The 25,150-nt window shown below is 38.3% G+C and overlaps 3 protein-coding genes across 3 annotated transcripts; all 3 read left to right on the top strand.

Moving 5' to 3' along the window:
* The first annotated feature begins 630 nt into the window (after positions 1-630).
* On the top strand, positions 631-6,243 carry adipor1b (adiponectin receptor 1b). The gene is made up of 8 exons (XM_039679258.2): positions 631-843; positions 1,611-1,812; positions 2,814-2,927; positions 3,039-3,210; positions 4,641-4,827; positions 4,922-5,109; positions 5,193-5,386; positions 5,492-6,243. Exons 2-8 carry the CDS (start codon positions 1,672-1,674, stop codon positions 5,618-5,620), a joined length of 1,125 nt encoding a protein of 374 aa, XP_039535192.1. The 5' UTR covers positions 631-843; positions 1,611-1,671; the 3' UTR covers positions 5,621-6,243.
* A 985-nt stretch (positions 6,244-7,228) lies between these two features.
* On the top strand, positions 7,229-19,734 carry klhl12 (kelch-like family member 12). The gene is made up of 12 exons (XM_039679236.2): positions 7,229-7,431; positions 8,361-8,599; positions 10,081-10,234; positions 13,322-13,539; positions 14,817-14,966; positions 15,134-15,248; positions 15,434-15,540; positions 15,676-15,871; positions 17,353-17,511; positions 17,724-17,822; positions 18,018-18,204; positions 18,318-19,734. The coding sequence occupies exons 2-12, from the start codon at positions 8,417-8,419 to the stop codon at positions 18,442-18,444; spliced, it is 1,695 nt and encodes a 564-aa protein (XP_039535170.1). The 5' UTR covers positions 7,229-7,431; positions 8,361-8,416; the 3' UTR covers positions 18,445-19,734.
* A 388-nt stretch (positions 19,735-20,122) lies between these two features.
* tuba5 (tubulin alpha 5) lies at positions 20,123-24,698 on the top strand. The gene is made up of 5 exons (XM_039679249.2): positions 20,123-20,806; positions 22,337-22,559; positions 22,770-22,918; positions 23,501-24,181; positions 24,262-24,698. The coding sequence occupies exons 1-5, from the start codon at positions 20,804-20,806 to the stop codon at positions 24,553-24,555; spliced, it is 1,350 nt and encodes a 449-aa protein (XP_039535183.1). The 5' UTR covers positions 20,123-20,803; the 3' UTR covers positions 24,556-24,698.
* The last annotated feature ends 452 nt before the right edge of the window (positions 24,699-25,150 follow it).

Raw genomic sequence — 25,150 nt, forward strand, 5'->3', positions numbered from 1 at the left:
CCTGTCAAGTATCTAATGAATACTAATAAATAAGAAGTATCAAATAAATAAATACTAGTATGTAATACATAAATATCTATGCCCCAAGCATAATGTTATCTAAAGTAGCCTGTTATATCAAAAATGACAGCAAGTCCTATAATGAATAACTATTAATATATAGGCCTATAAAATGTGTAGGCCTACTAATTGGAATATAGCCTACTAGTCAAAACTGAATAGTTGACATGACAGATCCCTATAGAATAAAATAGGCTAATGAAAATTAGGCCTAATAATAGAATAGTTACTTACTATATTGAAATAAGTAGTATCTAATGAATAAGAATGAAACAAATAAGTAATAGTGTCTGTTTAATAGGAAGACTAGTATCGAATACCAGTAGCCTAAATAAATAAATAAAAACTAACGTTATCTAATAAATAAGTTAGTAAATCTCTGAAAAAGGTACTAGAAACTAGCGTAGCTAATGAATAAGTACTTTTAGCAAATGGAATAGATACTACTAAAAAATAAGTATTAATAGCATAAAAATAGATTGGCCTAGTACTAGTACGTTTTAAGGATTACATGTTAAACCGCTTGGGTCAAACCGGTTACGGTGTTACGTGTTCTTCTCCCTTTGACAGATAGAGAGTGCATCCACTGCACTGTCTCCGCGTGTTGAAAGCGTGTCACTGTGTATCAGACTGTAGTCTATATGTTTATTGGTTATTTTGTGTTATAAATTTGCTACTGAACTGAACCGACAGGTTCTACAGGTTTATAGAGGCTCATAGCGACCGGACGGCAAGCTGCTGCTGTAAAACTCCCATGAACTGACTGACAGCTTGTCCAGCTAGGTAACGTATGAACACTGATCTGTTATATTATCGCCTGGTCTAAAATAATAATAATCTGCTAACTGTGTTGAAAGCAGCCTTGTGTTATGTAAATAATTATCAAATCAGATAATAGGGAAGTGCTTTAGCATGCAGGCTAACGTTAATGTTGTCTGGTTCGACTAACCTGATTCAGGTCATAACTACGATGTTACACGCAGTATAATACTGCGTAGCATACATAACACTGCCACACATAATACAGAAACAAACACGTTGCGCAGAACGTTTCTAGACGCGAGGATTCAAAAATATGTGGGGTTTCTTCTGTTTTGTCTTTTAATTTTAGATTTTTCGTTTGGTTAGCCTGTAAGCATGCTAACTTAACAGGATGTAAACCTTTGACGGTTATGGAAAACTGGACCAGCCTGTAAAGCCTGACCAGATCAGAGCAGAAAAACATAGACCATTAGTACGACACTAATTAATACAGTTCCAGTTAAAACCGATTTTAAGTCTTGAAATTGCTTATACTGAGTCAAATCAGTATCATAATTTAACTCAAGTCCCCAACCAGGAATTAGTATTTGGCTTTTGCACAGTACGTTGTTCATTTATTATGTCATGTAGCTTACCTCAGCTGGATTAATTAATTATTGATAAGCCAATAATTGACTATTTTGAACCCTATGATAAGTTTTGACTACATCTATGGACCTAATCTTTGCATTTTGACATTAATTTATGTCAAAACTCTCTAATCTCTGCATTTTATATGTCATCATCAGACTTGGATTGTAAACTGTTGGACAAGGTAGAAACTCTGGGGAGTTTTAGGTTTGTCTCCCCATGACAACGTGTCACCATGGTGACTGCGGCTCCAACAGTGATGCCGAGCGGCGCACCTCTGATGATGAGAAAATGGAGAACGTGGAGCCCACTGAGATTGGGCCGCTGTTGACAACTTCAACTAAAGCAGAGAAATCCAGAGTGAGTAGCAGGGTAGAAAAAAAACCTACCAGTCAAAAGTTTAGGGTCAGTAAGATATTTTGGTTGCACTTTATTTTACAGTTCTGTTCCCCATATAATGTACGTGTTATTGTTTTTACAATAACTGGGTAATAACTACCGGTAGGTACTAACCCTGAGGCTGAACCTAACCTTAACCCTTGTAGTTTCCTCATATTAACCAATGCTTTCCTGGGCAAGTACACTGTAAGTACTGTACTGTATTGTACTGTAATATAGCAAAGACGCATTAAGGGGTCATGAACTGGCTTTTTAAATATTATTATATTGTTGTCTGAGGTCAACTTATGACGTTCGCTTGGTTTTTGCAATCAAAAACATCAAAATGACTGAGTAATAGGCTATTTTGTACCCGAGTTTTTAGCCTACCTGAAAAACACTCGGTTATTATGGGCGTCTCGCACTGAAGACTTGGAAGTAAACGCCCCCTGCTGTGAGTGTATAGCAGTTTTGAATATTATAATGAGTTTCAACTCACCCGTCGATGTTTTGAAAACCCGTTTTGAAAACGTCCAATGTTGTAAAATGGCAACCGGAATGATTCGACCCAGAGTCTGTGTGTTGCACAATTCCTGTCAGATTCAATATATACGGCACACCACCGTATGATGACCTCTTAGATGTCAAAAGCTCAAGGAACATTTGAATTCTCAGTTCATTGCCCCTTTAAATCGATCAAAAGTGACATTTTAATGTTAAGATTTCTATTTCAAATAAATGCTGTGGTTTTCTGCTTTCTATTTATCAAAGAATCTCAAAATTCAGCTTTGCCTTCACAGGAATAAATTACATGTTATTTTATTACAATTTATAATCGTATTTTATAATATCTCACTGAGCATAAGAGACTTTCAAAAACAAATCGTACTGACCTCAGACTTTTGAACAGTAGTGTACATTTAATAGATAGAACGAGGCAACAACACCTACATTTAACTAAAGGCATGATTTTTTTGTTTTAGAGTGCATCTGCGTTTCCTGATGAGGATGAGGAGGAAGAAGAAAGTTTGCGGGTGGTTACACTGCCTATGCAGGCGCACCATGCCATGGAGAAAATGGAGGAGTTTGTACACAAGGTGATGTTCATCTTTAAATGTCCCAAAAGCGTTACTTTTGTGATTGTAATGTAAATGTGGCCTATTTCCTGTATGAGATGTTTGTATTAAAGTAACTCTTACCATTACTAGGTATGGGAAGGACGTTGGCGAGTAATTCCATACCATCTCCTCCCCGATTGGCTGAAGGACAATGATTACCTGCTGCATGGACACCGCCCACCCATGCCGTCCTTCCGTGCCTGTTTTGGGAGCATCTTTAGGATTCACACAGAAACTGGAAATATCTGGACACACCTGTTGGGTCTGTACTTATGATATTTGACATTGTGACATAATAATGCAAAAAAACGGAAAACATAAGTCAAGTCAAGTCACATTTATTTATATAGCGCTTTTTACAATACAGATTGTATCAAAGCAGCTTCACAGTGGTAACATGAAAATAATACAACACAGATCAATAATATTGTTGAATATTAAATGTCCCCAACTAAGCAAGCCAAAAGCAAGGCAACAAACATAACAATCATCTCTTGAAAAGAGATTTTAATCAAACTCACAGACATGTCAAGCGACCACCACCAAATTGTCTTCTTCTTTCTGTTATAAAACTATTCTGCTGAGGAATTATTTACATTCTAATGTTCAAAAGTTTGGGGTCAATAAGATTTTTTATATGTTTTGAAATAAGTCTCTTAAAGGGATAGTTCACTTTGAAATACATTTTTGATATGCTTTAGCTTACCTCAAGGGCATCCAAAATGTTGGTGTCTTTGTTTCCACAGTATTTTTAATTTTGATATTTTTAGGTCAAACCGTTCTTGTCTGTCAGTCATATAATGGAGGTCTATGGGGAGAGAAGTCCAAATTAAACATGATTTAATGACTCGTAAATGTAAGTACACATTGATGGCCTAAGACACGAAACGAGCGGTTTACATTTACATTTACAAGTCATTAAATCATGTTTAATTTGGACTTCTCTGTGCATGTTTTTTAAGGTGGACCCCATAGACCTCCATTATATGACTGACAGACATCAATGGTTTGACCTAAAAATATCAAAATTGAAAATACTGTGGAAAATTAATTTCAAAGTGAACTATCCCTTTAATGCTCTCACCAAGGCTGAATTTATTCTATCAAATTACAGTAAAAACAACAATATTATAAAATGTTTTTAAAAACATTGTACAAATTATAAATATGTATAAAATTCATCTGATGGCAAAATCGAATTTTTAGCATCATTACTCCAGTCCTTAGTGTTACATGATCCTTCAGAAATAACTTTACTTTGCTGATATGCTGCTCATGCAACATTTGTATTCATTTGACATTTAATTAATTTCAGGGCATTTTTAAGAATAGAAAGTTCTTATTTGTAATATAACATTTTTGTAATATAATAAAAGTCTTTACTGTCATTTCTGATCAATTTAATGTGTTCTTGCTGGAAAAAAAAAATCTTACTGACCACAAACTTGAACAGTTGTGCATCTCTTATAACCCCAGTGGCCTTTTAAGAAGGACTTCCCACAACATCTGGAACTTAGAAGATACATTTTATGATATTTGTAATGTGACAATCTGATATGTGTGAATCATTGCCCTGAGGATGACAGTAAAACACATACACCACATTGATATTTAATGTCAGTCAAACCTGTAATTATGTTGCTGGTGAGTCATTTTGGAGTCTAATTAAGCTATCACAATGCCTCCCTACAGGCCTAATTCTGTTCCTGTGCTTGGGCACTTTAACAATGCTGCGGCCGAATGTGTCATTCATGGCGCCCGTGCAGGAGAAGGTGGTTTTGGGGATGTTCTTCCTGGGTGCAGTGCTTTGTTTGTGCTTCTCATGGCTTTTTCACACCGTCTACTGCCACTCTGAAAAGGTCTCCAGAACTTTCTCCAAGTAAGTGACACCGGTTCTTATGTTCTATGTGTGTAGGCATATTATGTGTATGCATCACCTTCAGTAACTGCAGTGTAATTTTTGACGCCCTTAGGTTGGATTACTCCGGTATCGCTTTGTTGATTATGGGCTCATTCGTTCCGTGGCTGTACTACTCGTTTTACTGCTCTCCTCAGCCACGGCTAATCTATCTATCTGTGGTATGTGTGCTGGGCGTCGCTGCCATCATAGTTGCCCAGGTTGACCGATTCGCCACCCCTCGCCACCGGTGCACACGTGCAGGTAACACGCTCACCTGTTCCTCAAAAATAGTCCACCTTTATGATTGATTTGAGTTGTTTGATGAAACATTTCCCCATCTTCAGGTGTTTTCCTGGGCCTCGGTCTGAGTGGGCTCATTCCCACAATGCACTTTACCATCACAGAGGGTTTTGTAAAGGCAACGACAGTGGGTCAGATGGGCTGGTTCTATCTGATGGGTGCCATGTATGTCAGTGGAGCAGGACTGTATGCAGCACGGATACCAGAACGCTACTTTCCTGGAAGATGTGACATCTGGGTAAGACTCAAGGGAATTTTTGTTGCATGTAGTATTGTAAAGAAGCCTAATAGCGTAATGTTCATGCAAGTATACTCATGGTCTCGATCTGTTTTACTTTATCAGTTTCAGTCTCATCAGATATTCCATGTCCTGGTTGTCGCAGCGGCATTTGTCCATTTTTATGGAATCTCAAACCTGCAGGAATTCCGCTATGGTCTGGAAGGAGGCTGTACAGATGACACTCTGCTGTAAAAAAAAATAAATAATAATAATCGCTTGAACTTTGGTCGGTGCCTGCTCACGTCACAATGAACCTGGACCCGACATAATAATGATTTAAAGATTTGTATTATCTCTGAGGAATTTTAACATGCAGTATATTGAAATAAGATTTTTATTTGTTAAGATACTTATAATTATTGATAAATGAGGTAGTCTTGTGTTTATATTGTTCTTTACTGTTTCAGTACAGCACATCATTTAATGTAAATCACTGGATTGAGTCATAAAACATTACAGAGGTCTTCAGAGACACTACCTCCTTCAACACTTCTTTTCTGACAACTTTCTGATCTACTGAGTGGTTTTTCATCTAAGGTTTGTTTTACTGATTCGTGGTTCTGTACTTTGTAAGAAATTTAGGGAAGACGCACACATGAATACGCTTAGTTCTTGGTTTCCTCAAACATGTTTGCATGATCATTTATTAACTTTTGACCTGAAATGACCCAGAGCTTCAGCAATGGGATTCACATTGGGACACATGCAATTTAACTTTTGTTTGAGTGAATCAGTCCAAAATACTTGTTTGGTTTTGGAAATCATAGAAATCAAGATATTTAAAAAGAGAATAATAAAGATGAAACACCAATAATTGCTTGCTTTGATCATTAATAATCTTTTTTTTAAGTATGCTGTCCTTTGGGCATTTGAAAGAGGATTTTGTGTTATACACACATGACTTTTTAAAGTAGGTTTGTGGTTGAATGATAAAATATATACTATTTATTAATATTTTGAATAGCTTTTTTATACTTTAATTTTAGTTTTAGTAATATTGTTATGTGGTTTTGCCATTTTAAATTTTACATTTATTCATTTAGCTGATGCTTTTATCCAAAGCGACTTACAATTATATGTCAGAGGTTGCACGCCTCTGGAGCAACTAAGGGTTAAGTATCTTGCTCAGGGACACATTGGTGTCTCAGTGGATTCGAACTTGGGTCTCTCACACCAAAGGCATGTGTCTGGGCATTTTGAGTGGGAATTTTGATTAGTTTTTTTTTTCTTTATAGCTTTCATTAGTCTTTTCCGCATAATTTTTTTTAATTTAGTCATTTAAATTTCAGCTTATTTTAGTTCATTGCCAATGCAACATTTCTGATTTGTTTTTATGTTTTTGTTCTTATAGTTATATTTTATTTAATTTCAGCTTAATTTTAATTACAAAAAAACATTTGTAATAGTTTTATTTAACAATAACATCACTAAAAGTATAAATTTGATTTTCTATTGTAATCTATTTCCTATTTTATTAATGAAAATACTTACCCAAAACTAGCACCACTGTCATTTAAGTCCAACTTGAACTACAAATCACCATTAGCCATCTTATAGCAAAATAGTCTGTTTGTCAAAATATTTAATGACAACTTTTCACTTAAAATTATTACATACTGAGAGCTTTTCAGTTTGTAGCCCAAACTGCAATTTATAGCGTTTTATTATAAAATGATGTTGTTTTTTGTTATCAAATGAAGGTCACAATGTGTAGCGATTTGAGATGGCATTATTATTACGAAACGCGCGAGCACAAATTTTAGTGCGCACAGCCCCTGAAAGCGCACGCGCGCTGGTGACGTCGCAGTGTTTTGCTGGGGATGCGCGCACACGTGAGCAGTGAGTGTTCTTCTCATTGCTGGAGTAAAATCTGAGTAAAATAGATTCAATTCTCACCTGCGAGGGTCTCCCTGTTAGGGGTGCCAGCAGATGTCCAAATAAACTGCCGTGTGCTGTCATCCAATCCGTTCTGTATCTGTTCTGCTGTGGATCAGCTGTACGCTGTGAGTTCACTTAAAGATGTTTATGAGTGGGTTAGCATCCGTTTTTGCTTAGCCTTAGCATGTAGCCTCATATCACCTCAGTGAAACTTAAACTCTCACCTGATTTACACCAACACTTTCAGATGAATTTTACGAGGAAAATATTAAATACGAAGAACAGATTCCTGTTTCCCGTCTGTTGTAAAACAGGCGCAATGTCCCTCAGCCTACAGCTAGATTTTCTACAATATTTCATTGTTTATATATTTACATGGTTGTATCGTTATGTTTCAGAATGTCCCTTTCTTTTTAAGATGCTGCTGAAATGATTAATGTAACTATCTAAAGGATGCGTAGTGATCCGTTTCATTGATACTGCTTCTATTTAGACACTGATCTTTTTGGTTAAAGTTCATTCTTTTCTTTTTAAATCGAACTTTCTCAACAAATTTCAATATACAGCCTTCACGTGTTATCGGAAAATACTAAATACTAGTTTCCTTGTTAAAAAAAATGGACATGAACGCCCACTCAAGTCAAAATTTGAATGTGACGAGCTCGTAATCACGACTTCAGAAGTGGAAAGTAGGAATTTTCCGATAGCACGTGAAGGCAGCATATATGCAAAAATTGACACAAATGGTATGAGGCTATCCAATAATTATAATGCTTTCATCGTTTACTCACCCTCATATCTTTCCAAACCCCTGTGTTTCGAAACTTTATTCTATTTTTATTGAACTAAGATATTTTGAAGATAGTTGGAAATCAAACAGTTTTGTAAGTTCCCAATGAAAGTTAGTGGAAACCAAAACTGTTTGGTTACCAGAATTGTTCAAAATATCTTCCTTTATGTGCCACATAAGAAAGAAAGTATGAGTTTGAATAATGTGTGTATATGGGATCAGCTGTGTTGTTTTTGAGTGGTCACTGATTGGTGTGTCCTGCAGAAATCATCATCCTGCAGTGCCTGAGGCTTTGTCACTCCACCCCACCCCCTGTCGTCATGGCGCCCAAGGACATCATGACCAATTCGCACGCCAAGTCCATTTTGAATGCCATGAACGCCCTAAGAAAGAGCAACACGCTGTGTGACATCACTCTGAGGGTGGAGGGCACAGATTTCCCGGCCCACCGCATTGTGTTGGCTGCTTGCAGTGATTATTTCTGTGCCATGTTCACCAGTGAGGTAACGAACACCCTCTAGATTCACACTCATCACTCATGTTACAAAAATCTCTGTGGTCTTAACTGGAGCGGTCTGTTCGTTGAATTAAAATACCCTCCATTGGGGTCCTGACATGGCAGCTAGCAGAAATGCTACAAAATTTCCTGTCGTCTCTACTAATCCATATCAATAAAATTGCACATGTAAAACGAACAACAACAAAAAAAGTCACGTTGGTGCAATTCTGCTCCTTCACATTAGGAGGTGCAGGTGGTCTCTTAATATTCTCAGATATGTTGAAGCTGGTTCAGTGTTACTAGAGTGAACACGACACATGCATTCAAGCTGGATGCAAACTAATTGATGATAATGTTGTAGAATGTAAGAAAACTATTTATATTGCACAATATAGGGATATATAATGGAAATATAATAGTACTAGTGGTCTGTAATAGAGTGCTGCAGTAATGCTGTTTTTTGTTGCCCAGCCTAGAAGTAAACCTTAAGATTTTTCCATTGGCTGTAGATTTATTGCAGAACTTAAGCTCCAACAAAAATTGTATGATTCTTACACATTTTTTTCATCATGATAATCTTCACAAATGAACATCACATTTATGAATTTTGAAGCCTAAATACAACCATCAGAAGTCAAAATCTAAATGTAGACTATAAACAAACTACACCAAGGTCTCATGACTTTAACGTCACCACTATTAGGCTTCCTCTTTCAGTCTTAATTTAGAAAAAACAAATCCCTGAAAGTTTGAGTTAAAATAGTTTAAATTTAAACACAACGAGGCTGTAAAAGTGGACTAGTGAGTAGATGAGGTTACCTGTTCGTCTGACAACAGCCTCTGTAGTTCCATTCAGCCACTTGTTAGCAACCACCTTTTTTAAAACACGTAAAAGTCAAGTTTAAAGTTGTAGAATAAAATGTGAAAATATGTTGAGCATGTGTTCACCAAATACCTTATTTCAGGCATTTCTCCAAAAGCCCATTCAAAAAACCCATTGACTTCAGGACAATGGAACAGGAAGTGTAAAAATGCTAACTCGTTTCCGGTTTTTGCCTACAAAAATGGAAGGCTCAGCTCCCTGGAGGCTGAGCTCCCTCCTACTTCAAATCACTACCACAAGTCTACATTCCTACCAGAAGCCTACAATCGGTCAATGAGCGACGGCTCGTGGTACCATCACAGATATAAAATGATATAATGATAATATTATAGCTGTGGTGATAGGAATTCAGTCATTTGTTCTCGCTGTAGCTTTTATTTTGTACTTGCAATCTGAAATGCTGGTTTCAGAAAGCTGGCTTATTTCTTATTGTTCAGTTTTTTGCCAAGACTAGGGAAAACGTGTGACAGCTTTTACCCCAAGTATGAATAAATCCAAGCTTGCATCATGTTTAATCTATAGTCTAAATTGTGATTTAAATGTGAATGTAATATATGTATTTTTTTTTTTAAATATCAGTCTATTTTTCTGTTACTCCATAGCTTGCTGAAAAAGGGAAGTCCTTTGTGGACATTCAGGGCCTCACAGCGTCCACCATGGAGATCCTGCTGGATTTTGTTTACACAGAGACGGTGCTGGTTACTGTAGAAAATGTTCAAGAGCTGCTGCCCGCCGCCTGTCTCCTGCAGCTTAAAGGTACAAACACACAAACCAGCCCCACTCACATTGCTGTTTCTTTGTGATTGGATTCTAACATTAACAAACCCATTTCAGATTTTAGAGTTGATTGCATTTATAACGTTTATCAATTTTTATATGCGCTGAAAAACAAGTGAAAAACAAGATCAGCACATCTGAATAAAGCACATTATAATCTTTTTTTTAACCTTTTATGTATATAGAGGGAATGCATTGACATCACTTTCCCGCCGGAACAACCCCCCTCAGCCTGACTGAGTGGCAAAAGATCTGCTGCGTGACTGGATTTAATTGGGGAAACTGCGAAAATGCGAATAAAACGAACTATTTTATCAATTTAAACTAAATGTTGGACTCAATATAATAGTGTTCCTTACAACTTACTAAAGATCCAGTGATCCATGTATATTGACATGCAGCCAGGAATCGTGTTGCCTGACATTTATGTTTGCCTGATTTCGACACCGGGGAAATAAAAGCAATATAGACCTAAACATAAAGCAAATTTGCCTGTGAACGCTTTATATAAATACAATATAGGTAGGTCTAAATCCGGGTGATCACTTATCAGTGCTATATATAGACTATATATCATCATATCGTCCAGCCCTAAAACCACGTCCACGCTGAAAACAAATACAGCCGCTGAGTCTTTTTGCCTCTCGCTGTAAGTAACTGCAGGCACTCCGGTCGACGGTGACGTCACGCACATTCCCTTTATTTACATGTGATATGTAAAAAAAAAAAATCGGCATGTTTTTTTTTTCTGTTATGAGGTAATGAACACCGCATGCTTGCTGAGATCTGAGCATGATAAGGAGTCACTGAGACTCTTAATAATGAAGGAGACAAACACAAGTACAAACCTGCATGAAATCAGGGTGCAATTATTGCTAGAGACCTGCTATTACAGCTCTGCTGCTGGAAATGGAGATTAGAGAAGAATTTGATTGATCTTTAAGAAGTGTATTCAATCTGTGTCTGTCTTCACTCTCCACAAAAGAAAAACAAAGGGGACGTATGGCCATTTTTATCTAACATTAACAGATGTATCTTAAAGGTGCAGTAAGTAATTTTTGAAAAACGCTGCTGAAAGTGGATCAGACCGAACACCAAAACGCACTTGTCAATCAGAAGTAAGGGCCTTATGGACATGATGATGGAGGAGGAGAGAGTTCTCACTGCACAGACATTAGCAGAACGATTATAGAAAGAGTGAGATGGCAGAGAAAACACAAAAGAGAAAGATGGCAGATAATATACAAAAGAGGATGATGAGGAGTCACTGAGCCAGGGGAATATAACTTGGGTTATAATCAGGCAAGAGGTAGGACCCATATTAAAATTGGAGCAGCTGTCCAGCACTGGAGAGACCTAAAGGAGCGGGTAGGCCTGAAAACAGACGCCGAGGTTGCTTTATTTCTTCTCAATACGCGAGTAAACAATGGTTTTGCTGTGTTTCAAAGAACTAAGATATGCTGTCTATTGCTTGAATATACTTGTGTGTGTCATCTTTGTTTGTATGTTCATCTGCATTTTTCTTATAATCCTGGTATGTCTAAACCTCCTCCACCGTCCATTTCAAGCATTATGTAAAGTGTGTCTGAAAAGTGAGATAACACTCCTAATATGTTTTTTCTTTTGGTTCCCATTTTACTGATCGCTATAACTCCTTGATCTTGTCACCGATGTAATATATTAGTAATTTGGACTATCGTGTTATGTAGGAAGCTGTTCATGAAAACTGTGGGGGTTTTTTGGGATGGAAGGGTAGAAAGCGCTTACTGCACCTTTAAGAGAATGCAAACCAATCAGCTGTCACGTTGACCTGGATTTAAACTCGACGGTTGTGCTGAAGAAATATTTATTCTTATTATCAATGATGAAAACAATTGTGGTACTTCAATAATTGTTTTTTTTTTAGGATTTTTTAAAGTAATACTCCACTTTATTGGAAATAGGCTCAGTTTACAACTCCCCAGAGTTAAACAGTCGAGTTTTACCGTTTTTTGAATCCATTCAGCCGATTTTCTGATTTTTAGAAGAATATCAGTAACCAGACAGTTTCTGGTTTCATTGAATTCCATAGTATATTCCTACTATGGAAGTCAATGAAACCAGAAACTGTCTGGTTACTGATATTCTTCTAAATATCAGAAAATCAGCTGAGTGGATTCGAAAATGATAAAACCCAACTGTTTAACTCTGGGGGAGTTGTAAAATGAGCCTACTTCCAAAAAAGTGGAGTATCCCTTTAATGAATGGTTATTTTAAAAGAACAGCTCTTATATGAAACAGATTTCCCGTTGTGTCATGTGTAGTCAAACATGCTCGAGTCAAAGATAAGCAAATCACAAAGGAGAACATGCAGGAGAACAGTCAAAACTACACCGCAATTGTACATTGTCTGAAATAAGGGGAAAACTGTTCAGGCATCCAAAAAAATCTATTCAAACTAAATTATTGAAATCAATCTTTTTCAGAAACATCTTCTAGTTTGACTGTGACAACCTAAACGCTTTTGAAGGTTGAGCTTTTTGTCCTGATATTGAAACGTTAATGTTTGGCACAAAAAAAATGTAGCTTAACACTCAATAACACCTGCTCCTGACACTCCCTGCTGTCAGAAATGATGGTGGCAGCATTGGGCTTCTGGGTTACTTTGAGCAGAAGGAATTGGAAATCGCCACCGAGAGCAGTATAACTTGCCAGATCCCTCAGGCGATCTGCATTAGAGACGAAAACCTGTTTCCCAGCACACCAATTGCCGATAACAAGAAATGAAAGAAATCAAAGGAGGTTTGTCTGCAACAAATTCAACTGAAGCCATAATATGCGGGAAACAAATCCCTGTGGTCTTAACTGGAGCGTTGAATTAAAATGCACTTCATTGGGGTCCTGACATGGCAGTTATAGCAAAAATGCTACAAAATTTCCTGTCGTCTCTACTAATCCATATCAATATTTGTATCTGCTTGATGTATTTATTCAGTTTTCCTGTTGAGTGGATGTTATTCTGCTGTAATGCACAAATAAACCAGTCTGATGTTATTTTGTGTGTATGTGTGTGTGTGTTCTTTACAGGTGTGAAAAGGGCTTGCTGTGATTTTCTTAATAGTCAGTTGGATCCATCAAACTGCCTGGGAATCAGAGACTTTGCAGAAACACACAACTGTCTGGACTTGATGCAGGCTGCTGAACTGTTCTCACAAAAGCATTTTGCTGAGGTGGTGCAACAGGAAGAGTTTATGCTGCTCAGTCAGAGTGAAGTGGAAAAACTCATCAAGTGTGATGAGATCCAGGTGAGATTGTCTGCTCTCTTTCACTCTGAATGAGTCCCTGCCTTCAAGTGCACCTGGGAAACTCCTTACCTTTGACTTATGCTGCGTTCATGTGCTATGGTAATTATGATAAGTACCAAAAGCCGACGTGGAAAATGCACATGAACACCCCCTCATGTGGTATTTACCACTGAGCAACTCGTAGAATATTTTTGATGGACGAGTTGCCGAGATGAGATAACCTTTGACCATTTCAAAATGGCGGAGAGCACCGCGAGAGTCGTGAATGGTAAAAAAAATATATACTATTCATGATCTAGAAAATATACAGCATATTATTTACATGGTGTTGCAGATGACTTGAGCAATCTAAAACAGTTTTAACTAAATAACAGATCTGGATCTCCATCTTTTTACCACATTACGACAACAAAAGCACTTGAAGGCAACACACTGGTAAATACTAGTTCACAAGTGGAAAATATCCTATTTTCCATAGCACGTGAACGCAGCATTATTGCGACAGTGCCACAGATTCAAGTCAGAAACATAACATGGGCGGAAGTAGTCTAAACGAAACAAATCAGTTATATTGTGAACAGAAAACAATGACTACATCTGAATAATCATTTCAATAACTTATTTATACATGGTATCTAAATGTGTTACATTAAGCAAAACATGAACGTTGAGTGATTAAATTTACCATTGTTGTCTATCAGCTGTTCCATACATCACCCCTTTAAATTAAAATTCAGCCTGTAAAATTAAACTTTACCATTCACTAAAGACTTGATTTTCGCTAACTCGTAGAGATATTTAGAGATAATTAATAGAGATAATTTTAAGTTCATCTTCGACACTGCTTGGTCATTGAAAGTTGTAATATACTCATATATTATACTCGTTTGTTTACATAGCTACATATTAGTCTGCAAACTTTGCACGTAGGAACGGTGGAACCAGTTCAGGCTGCTTCAGAGTCCCAAATTTCTCTGCAAGTTTGAAATCTTTCTTTTGTGTTTTTGAGACTTTTAGCAAAATTCAGACTTTAAGTAAATACGCAAGTGCAGACTTCTTGTCTTGTTTTATGCACACATGGACTCTCATACAAAAACATGTACCTGTTGTTGAATTCTTGTCTCTCACCACGGTCCATTAATTCTGAAGGTGTAATAACAACGTTTGGACTTAAATTTATAGCATTGTGCGGAAGTCACAGAGTCTAAAGCATGAAAATTAGAAGTGACAAGTAAAATTTGTTTCTCAACAATCTGAATGTTATTGTACATGTATAGGTTGACTCAGAAGAGCCTGTATTCGAGGCAGTTCTGAACTGGGTGAAGCACAACAGAAAGGAAAGAGAGCCGTACCTGTCTGATCTACTGGAGTATGTGCGCATGCCGCTGCTAACGCCACGATACATCACTGATGTCATTGACATAGAGGTTAGCTTCTGCCAAATACACGCTGCCTATATGAATGTAAAGGATGCTGCAGTTACAAAAATCTTGATGTTCATGGGGTCAATGTCCCCACCTGTGTTTTTATTTTGTGTGCGTTACTGCATGATATTTGTACATTTGAGTTGATTGATTGTTTGTATCTGTTTCAGCCATTGATACGCTGCAGTCTGCCATGTCGAGATTTGGTGGACGAAGCAAAGAAGTTTCACCTCCGGCCAGAGTTACGCAGCGAGATGCAGAGTCCTCGAACCCAAGCGAGACTCGGTCTGATGCCTCTGTGTGTTTTCAGTATTTAGGCCTGAAATCCTTCAGTCTAATTAATCCTCTAAATATATCATTCATTATGTCATTTCACTCTTTCGCTAAATCAGTTTGGCATGTCTTAACATGTTTGTGATTTTCTTATGAAGCCACGTACAACTACTTTCTGACACTGGAATGGGTTTTAGGTGCCAAAGAGGTTCTGTTGGTAATCGGTGGATTTGGCAGCCAGCAATCACCCATAGACGTTGTTGAGAAGTATGATCCCAAGACCCGAGAGTGGAGCTTTCTTCCTGTGAGTTATGTTTTACATTGATAAAACATTTCCCCAGTGTCAGTGGACAAAACGGCCGCTGAGGCAAACATCATGTCTGTTTAGAAGAGGAAGTACCGATAAGAAATGTATCTCAAAACATCTTTTGTGTTCCAGAACATTGCAAGGAAGCGACGCTACGTTGCTACTGTCGCCCTGAATGATCGTGTTTACGTTATCGGTGGGTATGACGGCCGATCGCGGTTAAGTTCGGTTGAGTGTTTGGACTACACAGCAGATGAAGATGGAGTCTGGTACTCTGTCGCCACAATGAATGTACGCAGAGGTCTTGCAGGAGCTACAACCCTCGGAGGTACCTATTCTATTTAGAGTGCCGAAATTGTGACGTCACTTTGTAGGACAACTCGTAAGCTAGCAGCGCATGGGTTCCCTCGATCGAAAAGCTATGCATTTTCCCCATAGACTTTTGGAAAATCAAAAAAAAATAAGATCTGTGTTCAATAAAGAGTTGTGACCCTTACACGTTTTGTCTATCAAGATAATCTTTACAAGTTAAAGGGTTAGTTCACCCAAAAATGAAAATTCTGTCAGTTTTTACTCACCCTCATGTTGTTCCAACCCTGTAAGACCTTAGTTCATCTTCGGAATACAAATTAAGATATTTTTTATTAAATCTGAGAGCTGGATCACTTAAGGGATTGAAACTTGTTCCCAGAAAAGTTATGAAAGACTGTGGGCTTCGAGTGAGTTCACTTATGTAACAGCGCAAGCTTCTGTTGTTGTACGTCAAACGCATCACACACATGACCAGCGTTGGCCAATAGTGAGCCTATGTGTGACGTAGATCTACGCTATCACACTACGTTAACTGACTAGAGGCCCACAGAGAAGGAAATGAATAGTTGAAAACAAGTCATTATTTTTGTTTGTTTTTGCACTCAAAAAGTATTCTCGTCGCTTGATAAACTTAAGATTGAGTCACTGTTGTCACTTGGACTATTTTAACGATGTCTTTAGTAACTTTTCGGGGCCGGCAAGTTTCAATCCCTTAGAAGACTGTGGAGGAGTGATCCAGCTCTCAGATTTAATCAAAAATATCTTAATTTGTATTCCGAGGGTCTTACGGGGATGGAACAACATGAGGGTGAGTAAATACGGACAGAATTTTAATTTTGGGGTGAACTATCCTTTTAATCAAAAATTTATACATTTTGAAGCCTTTATAAAGTTTTTAAAAAACACAAGCAGACACAATAAAGTTTAAAAAAATCACAAGGAGGTTATAACTGGTGTGTTTTATTTCATAGTTCAAAACGTGAAAATATTTAAAGGCTTTGTTCACCACAGACCTTATTTCAGGCGATTTAGCAAAAAAACGTTCAAAAAACCCATAGACTTTTGGGGGAGGGAGCCGGAAGTGCTAAAATGCTAGCTCACTTCTGCGTTTTGGCCTACAAAGTGACATTGTAACTTCGGTACTCTATTGGGAAATTATGCTTGTTCTTACACATTCGTAGAGTTCTAGTGGTTTCTTTTGGATCCTGGGTCAAGGTGGGTTGTGTTTATAAAGATTTACAAGTACACGAGCATTGAATGAAGCAGTACAGTTCACATAAGACTGAAACAAAATCTGCCAACCAAACAAGTTCAGTGAGTTTGAATTGTGTGAGTTCCGTGGATGTAGAGCAGGATGATTTTCTTTTTTTAGGCTACATCACCTGAAGCGCTTTTCTTTTGCAAGTCAGTTGAGCAAACCAGCATTGTGTCGATCTGAAAGTTTTTTTTGTTTTAACTAGTCAGCTTAGACTGATGTGTTTTTTTTTTCTTTCACAGATATGATCTATGTTGCGGGTGGATTCGATGGTAGTCGACGTCACACCAGCATGGAGCGTTATGACCCCAATATTGACCAGTGGAGCATGTTGGGAGATATGCAGACTGCCAGAGAAGGAGCTGGACTTGTTGTAGCCAGCGGCCTCATTTACTGTTTAGGTAGTGTTTTATTAGTTTTTGAAGGTAAATGAATATGACTGGACATCGGGATGTTTTTTTTTCTTCTAGTTTTCTTGAGCTGAGAAATCAGGAATACAGTTGCTCCTAACTAGCATCGATAATGGCAGAAACTCAAAAGGCTTTGCACAGACATGTTCAGATAGACATGCAGATTTTCAGACTTGGTAAACCTGATGTTGTTGTGGCTTCAGGTGGTTATGATGGTCTGAACATCCTGAATTCTGTAGAGCGGTATGACCCTCACACGGGACACTGGACCAGCGTCACTCCCATGGCCAACAAACGCTCAGGTACACTCGCAGTCTCCTTTTAACACATTAAATATATATATATATATTTTTAATATTCTACAACAGATCCTAAAAAATATTTGTGAATAGAATAATTTCTATTTCTGCATTTTTTTTTTCTCAACAATTATTGGCAAACCCCCACTGAAGACTACTGTCTGCTATATACAGTGACTGGTTTTATTTATGTTACAGGGGCTGGTGTTGCTTTGCTGAACGATCACATTTATGTTGTCGGAGGGTTTGATGGCACTGCCCACCTGTCTTCCGTAGAAGTGTACAACATCCGGACAGACTATTGGACCACTGTGGCCAATATGAGCACGCCACGCTGCTACGTAGGAGCCACAGTCCTGAGGGGCCGTCTCTATGCCATTGCAGGGTAATATGTCAATATATTACATTGAACCTTTCCCAAATGTGTTTGTGCTGTTGTTAAAATAAATGTATGTCTTAATCATTTGCTTTGATATTGCATCTATGTTCTTTCTGCAGATATGATGGGAACTCGCTTCTCAGCAGCATTGAATGTTATGACCCTGTGATTGACAGCTGGGAAGTGGTGACTTCAATGGCAACACAACGCTGTGATGCAGGAGTTTGTGTTCTTAGAGAAAAATGAGAAGAGAAACTATTCCGCCATAGAGGCGCTTTATAATGACTTCTGGATGCTGGAATCTGTGCTCCACCGCTCAGTGAAGCATCAGATGACATTACCAGCCTTTTTATGACACTTTCCTCTTTTTGGATTCACGTTTTTTTTGCCATCTGAGATCTCAGTCCTTGTTTTCTTTTAATGAGGGAGAAAAACACTAACTTTATGATGCAGTGAACATGTGTGTTTCACATTTTTGTTCTCTTCATGCAGAACTCTGTGATCTTTGATTACTTGTGAGATTCACTCAGTTGAGTCCTTTTAAAGTGCAATATAAAAATCTACTGGTGTCAAAATGTCTCAGAGAAGAGACAAGTATGTGTATGCCTTACTGCCCAAGTGACTGAATCCTTCCTGAAGGAGAGAATATTGTCATCAGGATGCGACAGCAGAGGTGCTTTGCGTAATCTGTTTTGATCCTGTCTGTAACGTCCGTTATGACATCGTCATCATTATCTCTGGTTGCTGGGGCTTTTCTAATCGACTCGACCCTTTATCAATGTGCCTGATGCACCAGGGATTTTTCTGTTATGTACAGAACCATCAGCGAGATATCATAAAGCCAGTGTGCTGGTGTTTTGAGTGTGAATCTGAATGCATGAGTGAATTTAGCTGTGCTCTCTCTCAGTGAAAAGTGTCTTGTTAAATTCTGAAAACTGACCTATTAATATGAATGAAGGATGACGTGCATGGTGGATGTTCAGCAGTATATCATTGATGTGGTATGCTGTTTTAATAGTGTGATTCCATGATAAAGACAATAAAGGAAAAGTCTGTTTATCATGTAACAAAACTTAAGCCCGTACGACCGTTTTACATCGTCAGCTTATCTGTAAGATCATTTTAAAATAGAAGAAGCTAGAAATCAATCTCAAGTTCCACTGACTGGTCCATGCTTGCTGAATTTTGCCTTGGTAGCTGCACTCCCTCTGTCAAAATGACAAAAATATTTGAATTATTGTCTGGTGAATGGGCTATTATTTCATGAAACATTTATAGACCCATTGAAATTGTTAGATTTGCAGTTTTCTTTATTGTGCTGACGCACTTCCTACTGAAACACGAAGTTGAGACGAAATGTATTAAATGCTGCCTTCAAGTACACCTGGGAAACTCAAACCTCGTATGTTCGTTATGAAGTCATGCGTTCAAGTCGGAACAACACGGAAGTAGCCATGAAAGAATTATGCTGAACAATAAACCCAAACAACTACATCTGAATTAAAAATTTTAGATTTTATCACATATTTACACATGGTTTTGTTTTAAAATGCAACCCTTGAAAGTTGAGTGGTTAACTTTTTTTTAAAAAAAAAAAGAAAAAAGGGCTTGGTTCCAGCTCACTTATCTGTATATTTTGTTATATATTATAGATCAATGTTTTAAATCGACATGCTCCTTTCCAACGTCTCAACTCGAGTATCATCTAAAATTCCGAGTTTCCCACTTGTAAATAAAACTGCTTAGACATTCATGTGCTCAGAAGTCTAATTATGATATTTCTGTCTCTACTTGATGGTCATACTTGTTAGTTACAGGTGGCATTTGGAAGGGGGATGTGCTGATTCTAGAGATTTGATTGGACAAAAGTTTTTATAGTGGCTAACTGCTACATGAGCAAGACTGTATAAACTTTAAACATGTTTATCTGATAAAAGTTGGTTAGCTAGCTTTTATGAGTACGTAGCATAAAAGAGCTGACACACCAGAGCTGATACGCATGGACTAAAAGGCACAGAACCTTAATTTTGTTCATAAAAAAACCTTAAAAGGCATTTTAAAGATTTGTTATTTTATATTAGTTTCCCTGTTTAATAATGCTAAAGAATGTTTGTAAAGAAAAGCTGTCGGAACAAAATAAATCGATTATGCACCTCAGAGGACATTTGCCAACTTTCCAAGGAAACCTCCACTTCTCGTAAAGACGAAACATTTTCATAATTCCGCTCTCCCATAACCAAATTTCTTATCAGAGTTATCAGGAAAATGAAAAGGCTTGTTGTTATTCGTTCTCAAGCACGGTTAGAAAAAAAATGTTGTAACATTTTTAAATCCAAAATGAGTGTTTAGTTACACCAATCATAAGGCGAGGAGGCTGTTGATGTGCTGCTGACCAATCGCGAGCTGCAGCGGGCGGTGTGAGCGTGCACGCGAGTATATAGACTGAACCGCGGACTTTTCGACCCATATTGCTGTGTTGGCCGAGACACGTAACGCGTCTGGTCTGCACTCAACGGAGCTCATAACAGACTTTTGGTGATTTTCCCACCGAAAGACGTTAAAGTTTTCAATTAAAACCACTTGTGTCGACGAAGACTAAGTCAAAATGGTAAGTGATATTCTAGTCACTAAAATATTAATATTTTACAGCTTTAACAAGGGCAAAAGTCTAAATGTTCTTTTTTTTAATTTGTGTTTTATTAAACCGACTCTTTGAAGCATGTTCAAGGAGCAGTTCACTTAAATGTGAGAATTATAATAACCTAATGTGTTTTAAAACCGTGACTTTGGCTCTTCCGTGGACCACAAAACGAGAATTTGGGCAGATTGACAACATAACGTTGCATTCACGTTTTGAAAGATGCGACTTAAACTGTCAGCACTCAAGTAGAAAAAATTATATCGTTAGCTACAAGCTTGGAGTATCATGAGGGTGACTTCATTTGAGTGAAAAATCCCTTTAAGACAATGACGCCTCAAGCGTTAACGTAATTTTTGTCACATTATCAACTAACTTTATAAAACGATTAACGTTACGTTACATGCGTCGTTTCTCTTCCGTGTCTTCACTCAGACGTGAAATATTTCTTGACCTCAATTGAGGAAACGTGGTTATGTATGCGACCGTTGAAAATGAATGTAATCTTTTCCGATCGGAATGTTCGATTAAACCGTATTGGGATATGTAATTCCTAGGCTGCGCATGAGAAATTCCTCGACTCCAAACTGCGGAGGCCTTTCACGCGCGCGGTCTGGTGGAAGCGCGAGGCTGGGGGATGGTAGTCTCCTGACTTTTTTTTTCCCTCCCAACTTACTCAGACTTTTGACCCTAAAGCTACTCTTGGAGCGATCGTTCTTTTAAAATGCTGTTACTTGTTTGTGTCGTTGCTTTGATGTTTGGTGCATAATTATTTTCTACTTCCTCTGTTTTGCAATAGTTCAGGTTACGGCTCCTTCCTGTCGACCATTTTACGTTAAAGCGCGAGAGATCGGAGTGCGCGCACTCAGTCATTTTTCTACTGTTAACCTGTATATATGAATAAGTTGAAAAATGAGATGTGGTAATCTTAACAGAAAGGTCTGATTTAAATGTCCCCGTGAGAACCCAGAGTTTCTTCTGGGAGGAAACGCACTAAAAAATTATTTTCTTTACTGCAATTAGAATTCTGTCCACATTTTGTACCAAACTTGTTCTTTTTCCTTCCTTCATGGAACACTAAATGAGACATCTGTAAGAATTGACTGCTTAAGTCACCTTTCAATGAATAGAGTTCCTTTCCCTCTCCATATGAACAAAGTGAAAGGTGACTGAAACTGTCCTTTATCTCATTTTGTGTTCCACTGAAGAAAGTCACACCTATGGAGCATTCCTGAACTATCAGTTCAACACCGGTAATGAAATCTAAAGAGATTCGGCAAGTATGTTCACTGGATATTCTTTGGTCTTCAGATCAGACTAAAGGAATTATGGGTTCACTAAAATACAGGAATCTGTCTCGGGTGTTCTCCGGGGTCCCTAGTTCTGTTCAGTCTCACCTTCCAAACCCAGTTAGTGATTGAACTGTGATTATAGTTTCCAGTTCAGCTGCGATAGGAAGTTGGATACACGCACTTAACCGATTTCTTTTTCTTTGTGTAGCGTGAGTGCATCTCCATCCATGTGGGCCAGGCCGGAGTACAGATTGGAAATGCATGCTGGGAGTTGTATTGCCTGGAGCATGGCATCCAGCCTGATGGCAATATGCCGAGTGATAAGACCATTGGTCGTGGGGATGACTCCTTCAACACTTTCTTCAGTGAGACTGGCTCTGGGAAGCATGTGCCACGAGCTGTGTTCGTGGATCTGGAGCCTTCAGTCATTGGTAAATTGTTATTGAAAGGGATCAACCATCATAAAAATTCTATCTTGTAGTAAACTAGTTTTATTACCCCTGAAATCTTGAAATGTATGTGTACTTTGGGCAACATCCAGACTGCAAATAGTTAAGCTTAAGTTGGCATGTATTATGATTAAAAATAAATAATTAAATGAAAGAGCTGGATATCAAAAAGACCTGTGTCTTATGTTTCAGATGAGGTAAGGTCTGGGATCTACAAGCAACTGTTTCATCCGGAGCAGCTCATCTCTGGGAAGGAAGATGCAGCAAATAATTACGCCCGAGGCCATTACACTGTCGGCAAGGAGATTATTGATATGGTGCTGGAGCGTGTCCGCAAATTGGTATGAACTATAATTGAGAACTAAGGAACTTAATGCCAATATTACACATTTCAGTCTTTAATTTCTGCAAGTGCATTTGAGTATCACAACATTATATTGTACAACATGAAAATTGTATATTTATTGAGATTGGCTAAAGATTACATTAAACTTACTAAATTAGTGGTTTTAATGAGTACAAGATGTTGGTAAGGCTATTCTGAATGTAAAAAAAAAATGAGGAAATGAGCTTCCACAGTTAAATATAAGAATACTAATTAAAAATATATATAAATATTATATTGCTTGATGACCAATATGGTATTGATTGTTATGAAAATGGTCACCCTCATGTTTTTCCAAACCTGTATAACTTTCTTCTGGTTACTATTGACTTTCTATACTGTTCGTTTTTTATCAAACAAAATGACATTTCTGTATCTTTTGTTCCACAAAATATAATGGAAACGTCACAGCAGTTTTGAAAAACATGAGGGTAAATAAGTAAACGGTCCATATCCCTTTACATAAATGTAATTTAGACCAGTATATCTGATTTACTCATTGTTTCTCTTTCTTTCTCCCCCACCTTTCCTGATCTAGACCGACCAGTGCACTGGTCTCCAGGGTTTTCTGATTTTCCACAGTTTTGGTGGAGGCACTGGCTCCGGTTTCACGTCCCTCCTGATGGAGCGTCTCTCGGTCGACTATGGCAAGAAGTCCAAGCTCGAGTTTGCCATCTATCCTGCTCCTCAGGTGTCCACTGCTGTGGTTGAGCCTTATAACTCCATCCTAACCACCCACACCACCCTGGAACACTCTGACTGTGCCTTCATGGTAGACAACGAGGCAATCTATGACATCTGTCGCCGAAATCTTGACATCGAGCGCCCCAGCTACACCAACCTCAACCGTCTCATCGGTCAGATCGTGTCCTCCATCACCGCTTCCCTGCGCTTTGATGGGGCCCTGAACGTCGATCTCACTGAGTTCCAGACCAATTTGGTGCCATATCCCAGAATCCACTTCCCCCTAGTCACATACTCTCCCATCATCTCTGCTGAGAAGGCTTACCATGAGCAGCTGTCCGTGTCTGAGATCACCACCGCCTGCTTTGAGCCGTCCAATCAGATGGTGAAGTGTGACCCCCGGCATGGGAAGTACATGGCCTGCTGTATGCTTTATCGTGGTGATGTCGTGCCCAAAGATGTCAATGCCGCTATTGCTAACATTAAGACCAAACGTTCCATCCAGTTTGTGGACTGGTGCCCAACTGGATTCAAGGTGGGAGAAATTGACAAGACATTTAAGTTTACTTAATTCAAACTTCAGTCAAGTTAACCATGTGTCCTCTTTCTCTACAGGTTGGCATTAATTACCAGCCACCTACAGCGGTTCCTGGTGGAGACTTGGCCAAGGTACAAAGAGCAGTGTGCATGCTGAGCAACACCACGGCTATTGCCGAGGCCTGGGCCCGACTGGACCACAAGTTTGATTTGATGTATGCCAAGCGTGCTTTCGTACACTGGTATGTTGGTGAAGGAATGGAAGAGGGAGAGTTCTCTGAGGCCAGAGAGGATCTTGCCGCATTGGAGAAAGATTATGAGGAGGTTGGTGCAGAGTCTGTGGAGGATGAAGAGGAGGGAGAGGAGTATTAAAGACACTTTAAGAGGCCTACGGTTCGAGAAATGAGTCCTACTCCAGCACTTACAAGCAGTATTTTACCTGGCAAGCTGTTTTGTCTCGCACATATGCTGTAAGTGATAAATACCAATTCAGAATAAATTGTTCGGTCTATTTATTTTTGTGTCTTTCTTTTCTTAAAGAGGAATGCATCACTTTATGGTGTACTTCACTTACAAATGAAAATTAGCCTAGGTTTTACTCACCCTCAAGCCATCCTAGGTACATATATGATTTCTTTTTTCTGACAAATACAATCAGTTATATTTAGAAAAAAAAAAAATCCTGGTTTTTCCAAGTTTAAAATGGCAGTGGCTTGCACAAACAGATGGAAACTCACCAAGAGGTCTGGGGTGTTCACTGAAATGCTGCTCACACAGTAATCGCTGTGAAAGATGCTTTCCTACAGGGTTTATCGTAGCACGGGGGGTTGACACCGTAACCTAAAATACTCAAGAACGAAATTTGGACAAATGCTGCAGTCTTAACCATTCTACTTGATCAGAAACACTCTTAAAACAGGGCTTTAAGTTTAAAATACCAAACTAACCTTTTAAACCCCTGGAGCTG

This window comes from Pimephales promelas, chromosome 14, assembly GCF_988280905.1.
Source record: "Pimephales promelas chromosome 14, fPimPro1.hap1.1, whole genome shotgun sequence".
NCBI lineage: Eukaryota > Metazoa > Chordata > Actinopteri > Cypriniformes > Leuciscidae > Pimephales > Pimephales promelas.